The sequence below is a fragment of the Salmo salar genome, chromosome ssa18 (genome assembly GCF_905237065.1).
Source record: "Salmo salar chromosome ssa18, Ssal_v3.1, whole genome shotgun sequence".
In the NCBI taxonomy this organism is placed as follows: Eukaryota; Metazoa; Chordata; class Actinopteri; order Salmoniformes; family Salmonidae; genus Salmo; species Salmo salar.
The window spans coordinates 32,705,681-32,721,669 of record NC_059459.1 but is presented as its reverse complement, the minus strand read 5'-3'; the positions used below and the strand labels follow the sequence as shown (position 1 = coordinate 32,721,669).

The window sequence follows — 15,989 nt, the reverse complement described above, 5'->3', positions numbered from 1 at the left end:
AACAGAGAGTAAACTGTAGGCTAGGTGCTGACTAACAGAGAGTAAACTGTAGGCTAGGTGCTGACTAACAGAGTCAACTGTAGGCAAGGTTCTGACTAACAGAGAGTAAACTGTAGGCTAGGTGCTGACTAACAGAGTCAACTGTAGGCAAGGTTCTGACTAACAGAGAGTAAACGTAGGCTAGGTGCTGACTAACAGAGAGTCAACTGTAGTATAGGTGCTGACTAACAGAGTCAACTGTAGGCAAGGTTCTGACTAACAGAGAGTGAACTGTAGGCTAGGTTCTGACTAACAGAGAGTAAACTGTAGGCTAGGTGCTGACTAACAGAGTCAACTGTAGGCAAGGTTCTGACTAACAGAGAGTAAACTGTAGGCTAGGTGCTGACTAACAGACAGTCAACTGTAGGCTAGGTGCTGACTAAGAGAGAGTCAACTGTAGGCTAGGTGCTGACTGACAGATAGTCAACTGTAGGCTAGGTGCTGACTAAAAGAGAGTAAACTGTAGGCTAGGTGCTGACTAAGAGAGAGTCAACTGTAGGCTAGGTGCTGACTAACAGAGAGTCACCTGTAGGCTAGGTGCTGACTAACAGACAGTCAACTGTAAGCTAGGTGCTGACTAACAGAGAGTCAACTGTAGGCTCGGTGCTGACTAACAGAGAGTCAACTGTAAGCTAGATGCTGACTAACAGACAGTCAACTGTAAGCTAGGTGCTGACTAACAGAGAGTCAACTGTAGGCTAGGTGCTGACTAACAGAGAGTAAACTGTAGGCTAGGTGCTGACTAACAAAGAGTCAACTGTAGGCTAGGTGCTGACTAACAGAGAGTAAACTGTAGGCTAGGTGCTGACTAACGGAGAGTAAACTGTAGAGTAGGTGCTGAATAACAGAGAGTAAACTGTAGGCTAGGTGCTGACTAACAGATAGTAAACTGTAGGCTAGGTGCTGACTAACAGAGAGTCAACTGTAGGCTAGGTGCTGACTGAGAGTAAACAGTAGGCTAGGTGCTGACTAACGGAGAGTAAACTGTAGACTAAGTGCTGACTAAGAGAGAGTAAACTGTAGACTAGGTGCTGACTAACAGAGAGTAAACTGTAGGCTAGGTGCTGACTGACAGAGAGTAAACTGTAGGCTAGGTGCTGACTAACAGAGTAAACTGTAGACTAGGTGCTGACTGACAGAGAGTAAACTGTAGGCTAGGTGCTGACTAACAGAGAGTAAACTGTAGGCTAGGTGCTGACTAACAGAGAGTCAACTGCAGGCTAGGTGCTGACTAACGTATAGTAAACAGTAGGCTAGGTGCTGACTAACGGAGAGTAAACTGTAGGCTAAGTGCTGACTAAGAGAGAGTAAACTGTAGACTAGGTGCTGACTAAAAGAGAGTAAACTGTAGGCTAGGTGCTGACTGACAGAGAGTAAACTGTAGGCTAGGTGCTGACTAACAGAGTAAACTGTAGACTAGGTGCTGACTGACAGAGAGTAAACTGTAGGCTAGGTGCTGACAATCAGACAGTCAACTGTAGGCTAGGTGCTGACTGAGAGTAAACAGTAGGCTAGGTGCTGACTAACAGAGAGTGAACTGTAGGCTAGGTTCTGACTAACAGAGAGTAAACTGTAGGCTAGGTGCTGACTAACAGACAGTCAACTGTAGGCTAGGTTCTGACTAACGGAGAGTAAACTGTAGGCTAGGTGCTGACTAACAGAGAGTAAACTGTAGGCTAGGTGCTGACTAACAGAGTCAACTGTAGGCAAGGTTCTGACTAACAGAGAGTAAACTGTAGGCTAGGTGCTGACTAACAGAGAGTAAACTGTAGGCTCGGTGCTGACTAACAGAGAGTAAACTGTAGGCTAGGTGCTGACTAACAGAGAGTCAACTGTAGGCTAGGTGCTGACTAACAGAGTCAACTGTAGGCTAGGTGCTGACTGAGAGTAAACAGTAGGCTAGGTGCTGACTAACGGAGAGTAAACTGTAGGCTAAGTGCTGACTAAGAGAGAGTAAACTGTAGACTAGGTGCTGACTAACAGAGAGTAAACTGTAGGCTAGGTGCTGACTGACAGAGAGTAAACTGTAGGCTAGGTGCTGACTAACAGAGTAAACTGTAGACTAGGTGCTGACTAACGTATAGTAAACAGTAGGCTAGGTGCTGACTAACGGAGAGTAAACTGTAGGCTAAGTGCTGACTAAGAGAGAGTAAACTGTAGACTAGGTGCTGACTAAAAGAGAGTAAACTGTAGGCTAGGTGCTGACTGACAGAGAGTAAACTGTAGGCTAGGTGCTGACTAACAGAGTAAACTGTAGACTAGGTGCTGACTGACAGAGAGTAAACTGTAGGCTAGGTGCTGACTAACGGAAAATAAACTGTAGGCTAGGTGCTGACTAACGGATAGTCAGCTGTAGACTAGGTGCTTACTAACAGAGTCAACTGTAGGCTAGGTGCTGACTAACAGAGAGTAAACTGTAGGCTAGGTGCTGACTAACGGAGAATAAACTGTAGGCTAGGTGCTGACTAAGAGAGAGTAAACTGTAGGCTAGTTTCTGACTAACGGAGAGTCAACTGTAGGCTAGGTGCTGACTAACAGAGAGGAAACTGTAGACTAGGTGCTGACTAACGGAAAATAAACTGTAGGCTAAGTGCTGACTAACAGAGAGTAAACTGTAGGCTAGGTGCTGACTAACAGAGAGTCAACTGTAGGCTAGGTGCTGACTAACGGAGAGTAAACTGTAGACTAGGTGCTGACTAACAGAGAGTTTACTGTAGAATAGGTGCTGACTAACGGACAGTAAACTGTAGGCTAGGTGCTGACTAACAGAGAGTAAACTGTAGGCTAGGTGCTGACTAACAGAGTCAACTGTAGGCAAGGTTCTGACTAACAGAGAGTAACCTGTAGGCTAGGTGCTGAATAACAGAGAGTAAACTGTAGGCTCGGTGCTGACTAACAGAGAGTAACCTGTAGGCTAGGTGCTGAATAACAGAGAGTAAACTGTAGGCTAGGTGCTGACTAACAGAATCAACTGTAGGCAAGGTTCTGACTAACAGAGACTAAACTGTAGGCTAGGTGCTGACTAACAGAGTCAACTGTAGGCAAGGTTCTGACTAACAGAGAGTAAACTGTAGGCTAGGTGCTGACTAACAGAGTCAACTGTAGGCAAGGTTCTGACTAACAGAGAGTGAACTGTAGGCTAGGTTCTGACTAACAGAGAGTAAACTGTAGGCTAGGTGCTGACTAACAGACAGTAAACTGTAGGCTAGGTTCTGACTAACGGAGAGTAAACTGTAGGCTAGGTGCTGATTAACAGAGTCAACTGTAGGCAAGGTTCTGACTAACAGAGAGTAAACTGTAGGCTAGGTGCTGACTAACAGAGAGTAAACTGTAGACTAAGTGCTGACTAACAGAGAGTTTACTGTAGACTAGGTGCTGACTAACGGACAGTAAACTGTAGGCTAGGTGCTGACTAACAGAGACTAAACTGTAGGCTAGGTGCTGACTAACAGAGTCAACTGTAGGCAAGGTTCTGACTAACAGAGAGTAAACTGTAGGCTAGGGGCTGACTAACAGAGTCAACTGTAGGCAAGGTTCTGACTAACAGAGAGTAAACTGTAGGCTAGGTGCTGACTAACAGAGTCAACTGTAGGCAAGGTTCTGACTAACAGAGAGTAAACTGTAGGCTAGGTGCTGACTAACAGAGAGTCAACTGTAGGCAAGGTTCTGACTAACAGAGAGTAAACTGTAGGCTAGGTGCTGACTAACAGAGTCAACTGTAGACAAGGTGCTGACTAACGGAGAGTAAACTGTAGGCTAGGTGCTGACTAACGGAGAGTGAACTGTCGGCTAGGTGCTGACTAACGGAGTGTAAACTGTAGGCTAGGTGCTGACTAACAGATAGTCAACTGTAGGCTAGGTGCTGACTAACAGACAGTCAACTGTAGGCTAGGTGCTGACTAAGAGAGAGTCAACTGTAGGCTAGGTGCTGACTAACAGAGTCAACTGTAGGCAAGGTTCTGACTAACAGAGAGTAAACTGTAGGCTAGGTGCTGACTAACAGAGAGTAAACTGTAGGCTCGGTGCTGACTAACAGAGAGTAAACTGTAGGCTAGGTGCTGACTAACAGAGAGTCAACTGTAGGCTAGGTGCTGACTAACAGAGTCAACTGTAGGCTAGGTGCTGACTGAGAGTAAACAGTAGGCTAGGTGCTGACTAACGGAGAGTAAACTGTAGGCTAAGTGCTGACTAAGAGAGAGTAAACTGTAGACTAGGTGCTGACTAACAGAGAGTAAACTGTAGGCTAGGTGCTGACTGACAGAGAGTAAACTGTAGGCTAGGTGTTGACTAACAGAGTAAACTGTAGACTAGGTGCTGACTAACGTATAGTAAACAGTAGGCTAGGTGCTGACTAACGGAGAGTAAACTGTAGGCTAAGTGCTGACTAAGAGAGAGTAAACTGTAGACTAGGTGCTGACTAAAAGAGAGTAAACTGTAGGCTAGGTGCTGACTAACAGAGTAAACTGTAGACTAGGTGCTGACTGACAGAGAGTAAACTGTAGGCTAGGTGCTGACTAACGGAAAATAAACTGTAGGCTAGGTGCTGACTAACGGATAGTCAGCTGTAGACTAGGTGCTTACTAACAGAGTCAACTGTAGGCTAGGTGCTGACTAACAGAGAGTAAACTGTAGGCTAGGTGCTGACTAACGGAGAATAAACTGTAGGCTAGGTGCTGACTAAGAGAGAGTAAACTGTAGGCTAGTTTCTGACTAACGGAGAGTCAACTGTAGGCTAGGTGCTGACTAACAGAGAGGAAACTGTAGACTAGGTGCTGACTAACGGAAAATAAACTGTAGGCTAAGTGCTGACTAACAGAGAGTAAACTGTAGGCTAGGTGCTGACTAACAGAGAGTCAACTGTAGGCTAGGTGCTGACTAACGGAGAGTAAACTGTAGACTAGGTGCTGACTAACAGAGAGTTTACTGTAGAATAGGTGCTGACTAACGGACAGTAAACTGTAGGCTAGGTGCTGACTAACAGAGAGTAAACTGTAGGCTAGGTGCTGACTAACAGAGTCAACTGTAGGCAAGGTTCTGACTAACAGAGAGTAACCTGTAGGCTAGGTGCTGAATAACAGAGAGTAAACTGTAGGCTCGGTGCTGACTAACAGAGAGTAAACTGTAGGCTAGGTGCTGACTAACAGAGAGTAAACTGTAGGCTAGGTGCTGACTAACAGAATCAACTGTAGGCAAGGTTCTGACTAACAGAGACTAAACTGTAGGCTAGGTGCTGACTAACAGAGTCAACTGTAGGCAAGGTTCTGACTAACAGAGAGTAAACTGTAGGCTAGGTGCTGACTAACAGAGTCAACTGTAGGCAAGGTTCTGACTAACAGAGAGTGAACTGTAGGCTAGGTTCTGACTAACAGAGAGTAAACTGTAGGCTAGGTGCTGACTAACAGACAGTAAACTGTAGGCTAGGTTCTGACTAACGGAGAGTAAACTGTAGGCTAGGTGCTGATTAACAGAGTCAACTGTAGGCAAGGTTCTGACTAACAGAGAGTAAACTGTAGGCTAGGTGCTGACTAACAGAGAGTAAACTGTAGACTAAGTGCTGACTAACAGAGAGTTTACTGTAGACTAGGTGCTGACTAACGGACAGTAAACTGTAGGCTAGGTGCTGACTAACAGAGACTAAACTGTAGGCTAGGTGCTGACTAACAGAGTCAACTGTAGGCAAGGTTCTGACTAACAGAGAGTAAACTGTAGGCTAGGTGCTGACTAACAGAGAGTCAACTGTAGGCTAGGTGCTGACTAACAGAGTCAACTGTAGGCAAGGTTCTGACTAACAGAGAGTAAACTGTAGGCTAGGTGCTGACTAACAGAGTCAACTGTAGGCAAGGTTCTGACTAACAGAGAGTAAACTGTAGGCTAGGTGCTGACTAACAGAGAGTCAACTGTAGGCAAGGTTCTGACTAACAGAGAGTAAACTGTAGGCTAGGTGCTGACTAACAGAGTCAACTGTAGACAAGGTGCTGACTAACGGAGAGTAAACTGTAGGCTAGGTGCTGACTAACGGAGAGTGAACTGTCGGCTAGGTGCTGACTAACGGAGTGTAAACTGTAGGCTAGGTGCTGACTAACAGATAGTCAACTGTAGGCTAGGTGCTGACTAACAGACAGTCAACTGTAGGCTAGGTGCTGACTAAGAGAGAGTCAACTGTAGGCTAGGTGCTGACTAACAGATAGTCAACTGTAGGCTAGGTGCTGACTAACAGAGAGTAAACTGTAGGCTAGGTGCTGACTAAGAGAGAGTCAACTGTAGGCTAGGTGCTGACTAACAGAGAGTCACCTGTAGGCTAGGTGCTGACTAACAGACAGTCAACTGTAATCTAGGTGCTGACTAACAGAGAGTCAACTGTAGGCTCGGTGCTGACTAACAGAGAGTCAACTGTAAGCTAGGTGCTGACTAACAGAGAGTCAACTGTAGGCTAGGTGCTGACTAACAGAGAGTAAACTGTAGGCTAGGTGCTGACTAAGAAAGAGTCAACTGTAGGCTAGGTGCTGACTAACAGAGAGTAAACTGTAGGCTAGGTGCTGACTAAGAAAGAGTCAACTGTAGGCTAGGTGCTGACTAAGAAAGAGTCAACTGTAGGCTAGGTGCTGACTAACAGACAGTAAACTGTAGGCTAGGTTCTGACTAACGGAGAGTAAACTGTAGGCTAGGTGCTGATTAACAGAGTCAACTGTAGGCAAGGTTCTGACTAACAGAGAGTAAACTGTAGGCTAGGTGCTGACTAACAGAGAGTAAACTGTAGACTAAGTGCTGACTAACAGAGAGTTTACTGTAGACTAGGTGCTGACTAACGGACAGTAAACTGTAGGCTAGGTGCTGACTAACAGAGACTAAACTGTAGGCTAGGTGCTGACTAACAGAGTCAACTGTAGGCAAGGTTCTGACTAACAGAGAGTAAACTGTAGGCTAGGGGCTGACTAACAGAGTCAACTGTAGGCAAGGTTCTGACTAACAGAGAGTAAACTGTAGGCTAGGTGCTGACTAACAGAGTCAACTGTAGGCAAGGTTCTGACTAACAGAGAGTAAACTGTAGGCTAGGTGCTGACTAACAGAGAGTCAACTGTAGGCAAGGTTCTGACTAACAGAGAGTAAACTGTAGGCTAGGTGCTGACTAACAGAGTCAACTGTAGACAAGGTGCTGACTAACGGAGAGTAAACTGTAGGCTAGGTGCTGACTAACGGAGAGTGAACTGTCGGCTAGGTGCTGACTAACGGAGTGTAAACTGTAGGCTAGGTGCTGACTAACAGATAGTCAACTGTAGGCTAGGTGCTGACTAACAGACAGTCAACTGTAGGCTAGGTGCTGACTAAGAGAGAGTCAACTGTAGGCTAGGTGCTGACTAACAGAGTCAACTGTAGGCAAGGTTCTGACTAACAGAGAGTAAACTGTAGGCTAGGTGCTGACTAACAGAGAGTAAACTGTAGGCTCGGTGCTGACTAACAGAGAGTAAACTGTAGGCTAGGTGCTGACTAACAGAGAGTCAACTGTAGGCTAGGTGCTGACTAACAGAGTCAACTGTAGGCTAGGTGCTGACTGAGAGTAAACAGTAGGCTAGGTGCTGACTAACGGAGAGTAAACTGTAGGCTAAGTGCTGACTAAGAGAGAGTAAACTGTAGACTAGGTGCTGACTAACAGAGAGTAAACTGTAGGCTAGGTGCTGACTGACAGAGAGTAAACTGTAGGCTAGGTGCTGACTAACAGAGTAAACTGTAGACTAGGTGCTGACTAACGTATAGTAAACAGTAGGCTAGGTGCTGACTAACGGAGAGTAAACTGTAGGCTAAGTGCTGACTAAGAGAGAGTAAACTGTAGACTAGGTGCTGACTAAAAGAGAGTAAACTGTAGGCTAGGTGCTGACTGACAGAGAGTAAACTGTAGGCTAGGTGCTGACTAACAGAGTAAACTGTAGACTAGGTGCTGACTGACAGAGAGTAAACTGTAGGCTAGGTGCTGACTAACGGAAAATAAACTGTAGGCTAGGTGCTGACTAACGGATAGTCAGCTGTAGACTAGGTGCTTACTAACAGAGTCAACTGTAGGCTAGGTGCTGACTAACAGAGAGTAAACTGTAGGCTAGGTGCTGACTAACGGAGAATAAACTGTAGGCTAGGTGCTGACTAAGAGAGAGTAAACTGTAGGCTAGTTTCTGACTAACGGAGAGTCAACTGTAGGCTAGGTGCTGACTAACAGAGAGGAAACTGTAGACTAGGTGCTGACTAACGGAAAATAAACTGTAGGCTAAGTGCTGACTAACAGAGAGTAAACTGTAGGCTAGGTGCTGACTAACAGAGAGTCAACTGTAGGCTAGGTGCTGACTAACGGAGAGTAAACTGTAGACTAGGTGCTGACTAACAGAGAGTTTACTGTAGAATAGGTGCTGACTAACGGACAGTAAACTGTAGGCTAGGTGCTGACTAACAGAGAGTAAACTGTAGGCTAGGTGCTGACTAACAGAGTCAACTGTAGGCAAGGTTCTGACTAACAGAGAGTAACCTGTAGGCTAGGTGCTGAATAACAGAGAGTAAACTGTAGGCTCGGTGCTGACTAACAGAGAGTAAACTGTAGGCTAGGTGCTGACTAACAGAGAGTAAACTGTAGGCTAGGTGCTGACTAACAGAATCAACTGTAGGCAAGGTTCTGACTAACAGAGACTAAACTGTAGGCTAGGTGCTGACTAACAGAGTCAACTGTAGGCAAGGTTCTGACTAACAGAGAGTAAACTGTAGGCTAGGTGCTGACTAACAGAGTCAACTGTAGGCAAGGTTCTGACTAACAGAGAGTGAACTGTAGGCTAGGTTCTGACTAACAGAGAGTAAACTGTCGGCTAGGTGCTGACTAACAGACAGTAAACTGTAGGCTAGGTTCTGACTAACGGAGAGTAAACTGTAGGCTAGGTGCTGATTAACAGAGTCAACTGTAGGCAAGGTTCTGACTAACAGAGAGTAAACTGTAGGCTAGGTGCTGACTAACAGAGAGTAAACTGTAGACTAAGTGCTGACTAACAGAGAGTTTACTGTAGACTAGGTGCTGACTAACGGACAGTAAACTGTAGGCTAGGTGCTGACTAACAGAGACTAAACTGTAGGCTAGGTGCTGACTAACAGAGTCAACTGTAGGCAAGGTTCTGACTAACAGAGAGTAAACTGTAGGCTAGGTGCTGACTAACAGAGAGTCAACTGTAGGCTAGGTGCTGACTAACAGAGTCAACTGTAGGCAAGGTTCTGACTAACAGAGAGTAAACTGTAGGCTAGGTGCTGACTAACAGAGTCAACTGTAGGCAAGGTTCTGACTAACAGAGAGTAAACTGTAGGCTAGGTGCTGACTAACAGAGAGTCAACTGTAGGCAAGGTTCTGACTAACAGAGAGTAAACTGTAGGCTAGGTGCTGACTAACAGAGTCAACTGTAGACAAGGTGCTGACTAACGGAGAGTAAACTGTAGGCTAGGTGCTGACTAACGGAGAGTGAACTGTCGGCTAGGTGCTGACTAACGGAGTGTAAACTGTAGGCTAGGTGCTGACTAACAGATAGTCAACTGTAGGCTAGGTGCTGACTAACAGACAGTCAACTGTAGGCTAGGTGCTGACTAAGAGAGAGTCAACTGTAGGCTAGGTGCTGACTAACAGATAGTCAACTGTAGGCTAGGTGCTGACTAACAGAGAGTAAACTGTAGGCTAGGTGCTGACTAAGAGAGAGTCAACTGTAGGCTAGGTGCTGACTAACAGAGAGTCACCTGTAGGCTAGGTGCTGACTAACAGACAGTCAACTGTAAGCTAGGTGCTGACTAACAGAGAGTCAACTGTAGGCTCGGTGCTGACTAACAGAGAGTCAACTGTAAGCTAGGTGCTGACTAACAGAGAGTCAACTGTAGGCTAGGTGCTGACTAACAGAGAGTAAACTGTAGGCTAGGTGCTGACTAAGAAAGAGTCAACTGTAGGCTAGGTGCTGACTAACAGAGAGTAAACTGTAGGCTAGGTGCTGACTAACGGAGAGTAAACTGTAGAGTAGGTGCTGAATAACAGAGAGTAAACTGTAGGCTAGGTGCTGACTAACAGAGCGTCAACTGTAGGCTAGGTGCTGACTAACGTAGAGTAAACAGTAGGCTAGGTGCTGACTAACAGAGAGTAAACTGTAGGCTAAGTGCTGACTAAGAGAGAGTAAACTGTAGACTAGGTGCTGACTAACAGAGAGTAAACTGTAGGCTAGGTGCTGACTGACAGAGAGTAAACTGTAGGCTAGGTGCTGACTAACAGAGTAAACTGTAGACTAGGTGCTGACTGACAGAGAGTAAACTGTAGGCTAGGTGCTGACTAACAGAGAGTAAACTGTAGGCTAGGTGCTGACTAACAGAGAGTCAACTGTAGGCTAGGTGCTGACTAACGTAGAGTAAACAGTAGGCTAGGTGCTGACTAACGGAGAGTAAACTGTAGGCTAAGTGCTGACTAAGAGAGAGTAAACTGTAGACTAGGTGCTGACTAACAGAGAGTAAACTGTAGGCTAGGTGCTGACTGACAGAGAGTAAACTGTAGGCTAGGTGCTGACTAACAGAGTAAACTGTAGACTAGGTGCTGACTGACAGAGAGTAAACTGTAGGCTAGGTGCTGACTAATGGAAAATAAACTGGAGGCTAGGTTCTGACTAACGGATAGTCAGCTGTAGACTAGGTGCTTACTAACAGAGTAAACTGTAGGCTAGGTGCTGACTAACAGAGAGTCAACTGTAGGCTAGGTGCTGACTAACGTAGCGTAAACTGTAGACTAGGTGCTGACTAACAGAGAGTTTACTGTAGACTAGGTGCTGACTAACGGACAGTAAACTGTAGGCTACGTGCTGACTAACAGAGAGTGAACTGTAGAGAAAGATAGGAAGTTGTGTACTCTATACATGTTCCCAACTATTTGATACGTAGATTTCAACAACGCATCACCTTTTTCAGGGTGGCTTTGTATATTAACATTGTACAGTCATGTACATTCATGGATGAACACAAACATTAGGAATTAACGGGTCATGTGACAAAGCGAACCACCCAGGTTGCATGACTGATGGTCTGACTTCAGAATTCAATCTGTTCGACCACTGGTCATTTCACCAAACAGGCTGAACATCATTGGACAGGATCTACTATCATCATAGCACATTACAAACTTGATCTGCTGTCCAGCCCAGATTATAGTATTTCTGATCAGTCAGACATGCCAATTATTTGTACCAGACACACCCTTCTAAAAAACCTCATGCCTCGCTGGTGGTCAGTCTAAATACATTCTATTACCATATAATTAGATCACTAAATGGGTACATGAAAAGTTGAACTATTTACCATCATTGAAAAAACTCAGACAGAACAGTAATAAAGTCTAGACGGGTCCAGCAAGCTGGGGATTTAACGCATTCACAAATACAGTGGAGACTTAATTATCAGCATTCTTTTATAGCCTGTTCATTGAAAGGGAATTTGAATTACAGTAGGCAAATTCCTCTTATTGCAATTCAAAATATATGTAGAAAGAATTCTCTAAAACCACAGTGGGATTTCTTTGCTCTGTAAGAGATGGAATGTTTTCCATTCTCTAATTAGTTACCATATTGTTCATATTTACACGAACGGTACTCACATATGCACACATACACACATTCATTTCCACTTTCATTATTGGTGAGGGAGCTGCTGTATGATTGTAGGGTTATTGTAGGTACACAGTCTTCCAGCCTTGAAGTTTTAATGAGCTATCTGTTTGGTTCTCTGAAGAGGAGAGAGCAAAATAGAGAGAGAGAAGGAGAGAGAGAGAGGGAGAGCACCAAATGAGTCTATTTTGTAGAGCTATCGGAGTGAGGGGCAAATGTGATTATTTATATTTTTGGGTCAGAACAGTAATGAGTACCTCAATATTCCCAAGCAGGAAGGAATATTTTGGGTGAGACACCTGTGAATACAACCCAAACGGTCATGAATAAATAATTAGTCATAAATAATCTTAACTTTCCAGATCATATAGACCTAATTGGTTAATGGCATAAAGTTTGACAAATGTCTAAAAACTTTGTACCATGGTTGCAAGTCATTGTAAACAAAATACTGTAGCTCAGTTGGTAGAGCATCGGTCTGGCAATGCCAGGATAGTGGGATTGATTCCTGGGACCATATGTAAAAAATATATGCACGCATGACTATAAGATTCTTTGGATTAAACACTTGTCTGGTAAATGGCATGTAAGACAAGCAGTGAAGGAAGTCCTTTTGTTAAAGCAGGACATAACACTTCTTTACTGACTTCATTTATCCACTACACTTATAGTCTAGCACTGATCTGACAAACCATTAAGGACCTTTTATTTAAAGGAAACATATTTTTAAAAGGACACATGTATTATTTAAAAGGACACATGTATTATTTAAAAGGACACATGTATTCATTAATAGGACACATGTATTCATTAATAGGACACATGTATTCATTAATAGGACACATGTATTCATTAATAGGACACATGTACTCATTAATAGGACACATGTATTCATTAATAGGACACATGTATTCATTAATAGGACACATGTATTCATTAATAGGACACATGTATTCATTAATAGGACACATGTATTCATTAATAGGACACATGTATTCATTAAAAGGACACATGCTTACAAACCATAATTCAATGGATAGTGAACATATTTTCATTGAAAACAGGCAGAGGGAAGGTTTTATAGAGAAGGAAGATACTATTATGGAGAAATATCCAGCTTGTGCATGTGAGAATAGATAGTAGAAAAAACAGAGGAGAGTAGGCCGAGGGGTTGAGAGGTGCTGTTTACATTGTGTCTTGGGAAAACTACTCTCTTCTTGCTACTTCATTCAAAGGAGTTTACACAGTTGGGAACTACCTGGCAGTGGCAGAAGTAAATGTCAGAAGTAAAGTCTTCTAGACAAACAGTCAGCTTGTGAGAATAGACAGTAAACTAGTGGAGAAGAATGTAGTTGGAAGTGTGCGATACATTGAGCTAACGTTTACTATTGTCATCATGGGGAAACCTTCCTTCTCTGAATCTACCACCTGGCTTGTCACGTTAACTAAACAATGTGTCAGGGATGTCTCTGTGTTAACACTGCAAATGCTTTTTACGTGATGTTATGAAGCCGATGCCTATTTTATCGTCCGTCAGATCTGATAACATCATGTTATCCACCTCTCTCTCTCTCTCTCTCTCTCTCTCTCTCTCTCTCTCTCTCTCTCTCTCTCTCTCTCTCTCTCTCTCTCTCTCACACACACACACAGCACATCGCCTGACAGAAAGTACACACGCACACATACACCACATCGCCTGACGCAAAGAACACACACACACACTCACACACACACACACATTGCCTGACATAAAGGACTGTCCCGAAACAGTCTTCTTTTCCTGACACAAATGTTGACCTTTAACCAGGACAGAGTCCCAAATGGCAACCTATTCCTTATATGGGATGGACAGCACACCAGAAATAGATTCCTAGGGAATAGGATGGACAGCACACCAGACATAGGTTCCTAGGGAATAGGGTACCATTTGGTATGAAGACCAGACATAGGCTCCTAGGGAATAGGGTACCATGTGGTATGTACACCAGACATAGGTTCCTAGGGAATAGGATGCCATGTGGTATGTACACCAGACATAGGTTTCTAGGGAATAGGGTACCATGTGGTATGTACACCAGACATAGGTTCCTAGGGAATAGGATGCCATGTGGTATGTACACCAGACATAGGTTTCTAGGGAATAGGGTACCATGTGGTATGTACACCAGACATAGGTTCCTAGGGAATAGGGTACCATGTGGTACGTACACCAGACATAGGTTCCTAGGGAATAGGGTACCATTTGGTATGAAGACCAGACATAGGTTTCTGATACTATTTGCAACTATTCTTTTAGTTATGCTTTGCCAGGCAAGCTCAATCAAGCCCAGATAATGTATTTGAAATGATGTGAAATAGTATTTGAACCCAGCTGTGGTGGACAACACACACACACACAGCTAAATAAAGCAGTAACACAAGGTGATGTTTATTTTGACTGACCTTTAAAGCTCTGCATGCACAAGCCCTCCCGCAAGTACCGCCGCTTGGCTAGACGTGAAGGTAACTTCTTTAGACATTTATTTAGTGTAGTAATACTCTCTGCCAGTATTTAGAGTCGAAGAGAATGATTGAATATCAGCAATTCCTTCCTTTCAAAATGAATCGTCTGAATGTGTGTCACTTGACGTTCTGTGTTGTACTATATGTTGGGTGTGATAGGTGCTGAGGGAAAATCCATATAAGAGTCAATAAATTGATGAATGACTAATATGTTCAACGATAAAAAACAACAATTTCTCTCTCCCACAGGGTGATATGGGTCTTCAAGGTCTGCCTGGGCTAAGTGTAAGTATGCAGTCTTTTATGCAGCTGTCTTCATATGAATGTACACGCTCACACACACACACGCACACGCACTCTCACACTCACACTCACACACACACAGGGGGGATGAGGAGAGGGTGGGGGGGTGAGGAGAGGGGAAGGAGGGGGGATGAGGAAAGTGGAAGGAGGAGGAATGAGGGGGGATGAGGAGAGGGGAAGGAGGAGGGATGATGGGGGATGAGGAGAGGGGAAGGAGGAGGTTATGAGGGGAAGGAGGAGGGATGAGGGGGGATGAGAAGAGGGGAAGGAGGAGGTCATGAGGGGAAGGAGGAGGGATGAGGGGGGATGAGGAGAGGGGAAGGAGGAGGTTATGAGGGGAAGGAGGAGGGATGAGGGGGGATGAGGAGAGGGGAAGGAGGAGGTTATGAGGGGAAGGAGGAGGGATGAGGGGGGATGAGGAGAGGGGAAGGAGGAGGTTATGAGGGGAAGGAGGAGGGATGAGGGGATGAGGAGAGGGGAAGGAGGAGGTTATGAGGGGAAGGAGGAGGGATGAGGGGATGAGGAGAGGGGAAGGAGGAGGTTATGAGGGGAAGGAGGAGGGATGAGGGGGATGAGGAGAGGGGAAGGAGGAGGTTATGAGGGGAAGGAGGGATGAGGGGGGATGAGGAGAGGGGAAGGAGGAGGTTATGAGGGGAAGGAGGAGGGATGAGGGGATGAGGAGAGGGGAAGGAGGAGGTTATGAGGGGAAGGAGGAGGGATGAGGGGGGATGAGGAGAGGGGAAGGAGGAGGTTATGAGGGGAAGGAGGGATGAGGGGGGGATGAGGAGAGGGGAAGGAGGAGGTTATGAGGGGAAGGAGGAGGGATGAGGGTGGATGAGGAGAGGGGAAGGAGGAGGTTATGAGGGGAAGGAGGAGGGATGAGGGGGGGATGAGGAGAGGGGAAGGAGGAGGTTATGAGGGGAAGGAGGGATGAGGGGGGATGAGGAGAGGGGAAGGAGGAGGTTATGAGGGGAAGGAGGAGGGATGAGGGTGGATGAGGAGAGGGGAAGGAGGAGGTTATGAGGGGAAGGAGGAGGGATGAGGGGGGGATGAGGAGAGGGGAAGGAGGAGGTTATGAGGGGAAGGAGGGATGAGGGGGGATGAGGAGAGGGGAAGGAGGAGGTTATGAGGGGAAGGAGGAGGGATGAGGGTGGATGAGGAGAGGGGAAGGAGGAGGTTATGAGGGGAAGGAGGAGGGATGAGGGGGGATGAGGAGAGGGGAAGGAGGAGGTTATGAGGGGAAGGAGGGATGAGGGGGGATGAGGAGAGGGGAAGGAGGAGGTTATGAGGGGAAGGAGGAGGGATGAGGGTGGATGAGGAGAGGGGAAGGAGGAGGTTATGAGGGGAAGGAGGAGGGATGAGGGGGTATGAGGAGAGGGGAAGGAGGAGGTTATGAGGGGGGGATGAGGAGGGGAGAATGGGATTTGGAACTGCTCAGGTGAACAGTCTCAGTGTCACATTACCATCCACCTCTGTGCTGTCTGGGAGGTCAGGCAAGGAGAG

The 15,989-nt window shown here is 45.6% G+C and overlaps 1 protein-coding gene across 6 annotated transcripts in view; it reads left to right on the top strand.

Annotated features, from left to right (window-relative positions):
• The window catches only part of LOC106560244 (collagen alpha-1(XIX) chain), a 242,966-nt gene that overhangs the window by 58,010 nt on the left and 168,967 nt on the right, over positions 1-15,989 (top strand). For all 6 annotated transcript variants that reach the window (XR_006760420.1, XM_045701046.1, XM_045701045.1 and 3 more), the window contains exon 15: positions 14,433-14,468. Coding sequence is in view for 5 of the 6 variants with exons in the window: in XM_045701046.1 (XP_045557002.1) it covers positions 14,433-14,468 (36 nt within the window). In the remaining variant the exon portion in view is untranslated. The remainder of the gene's footprint in view (positions 1-14,432; positions 14,469-15,989) is intronic.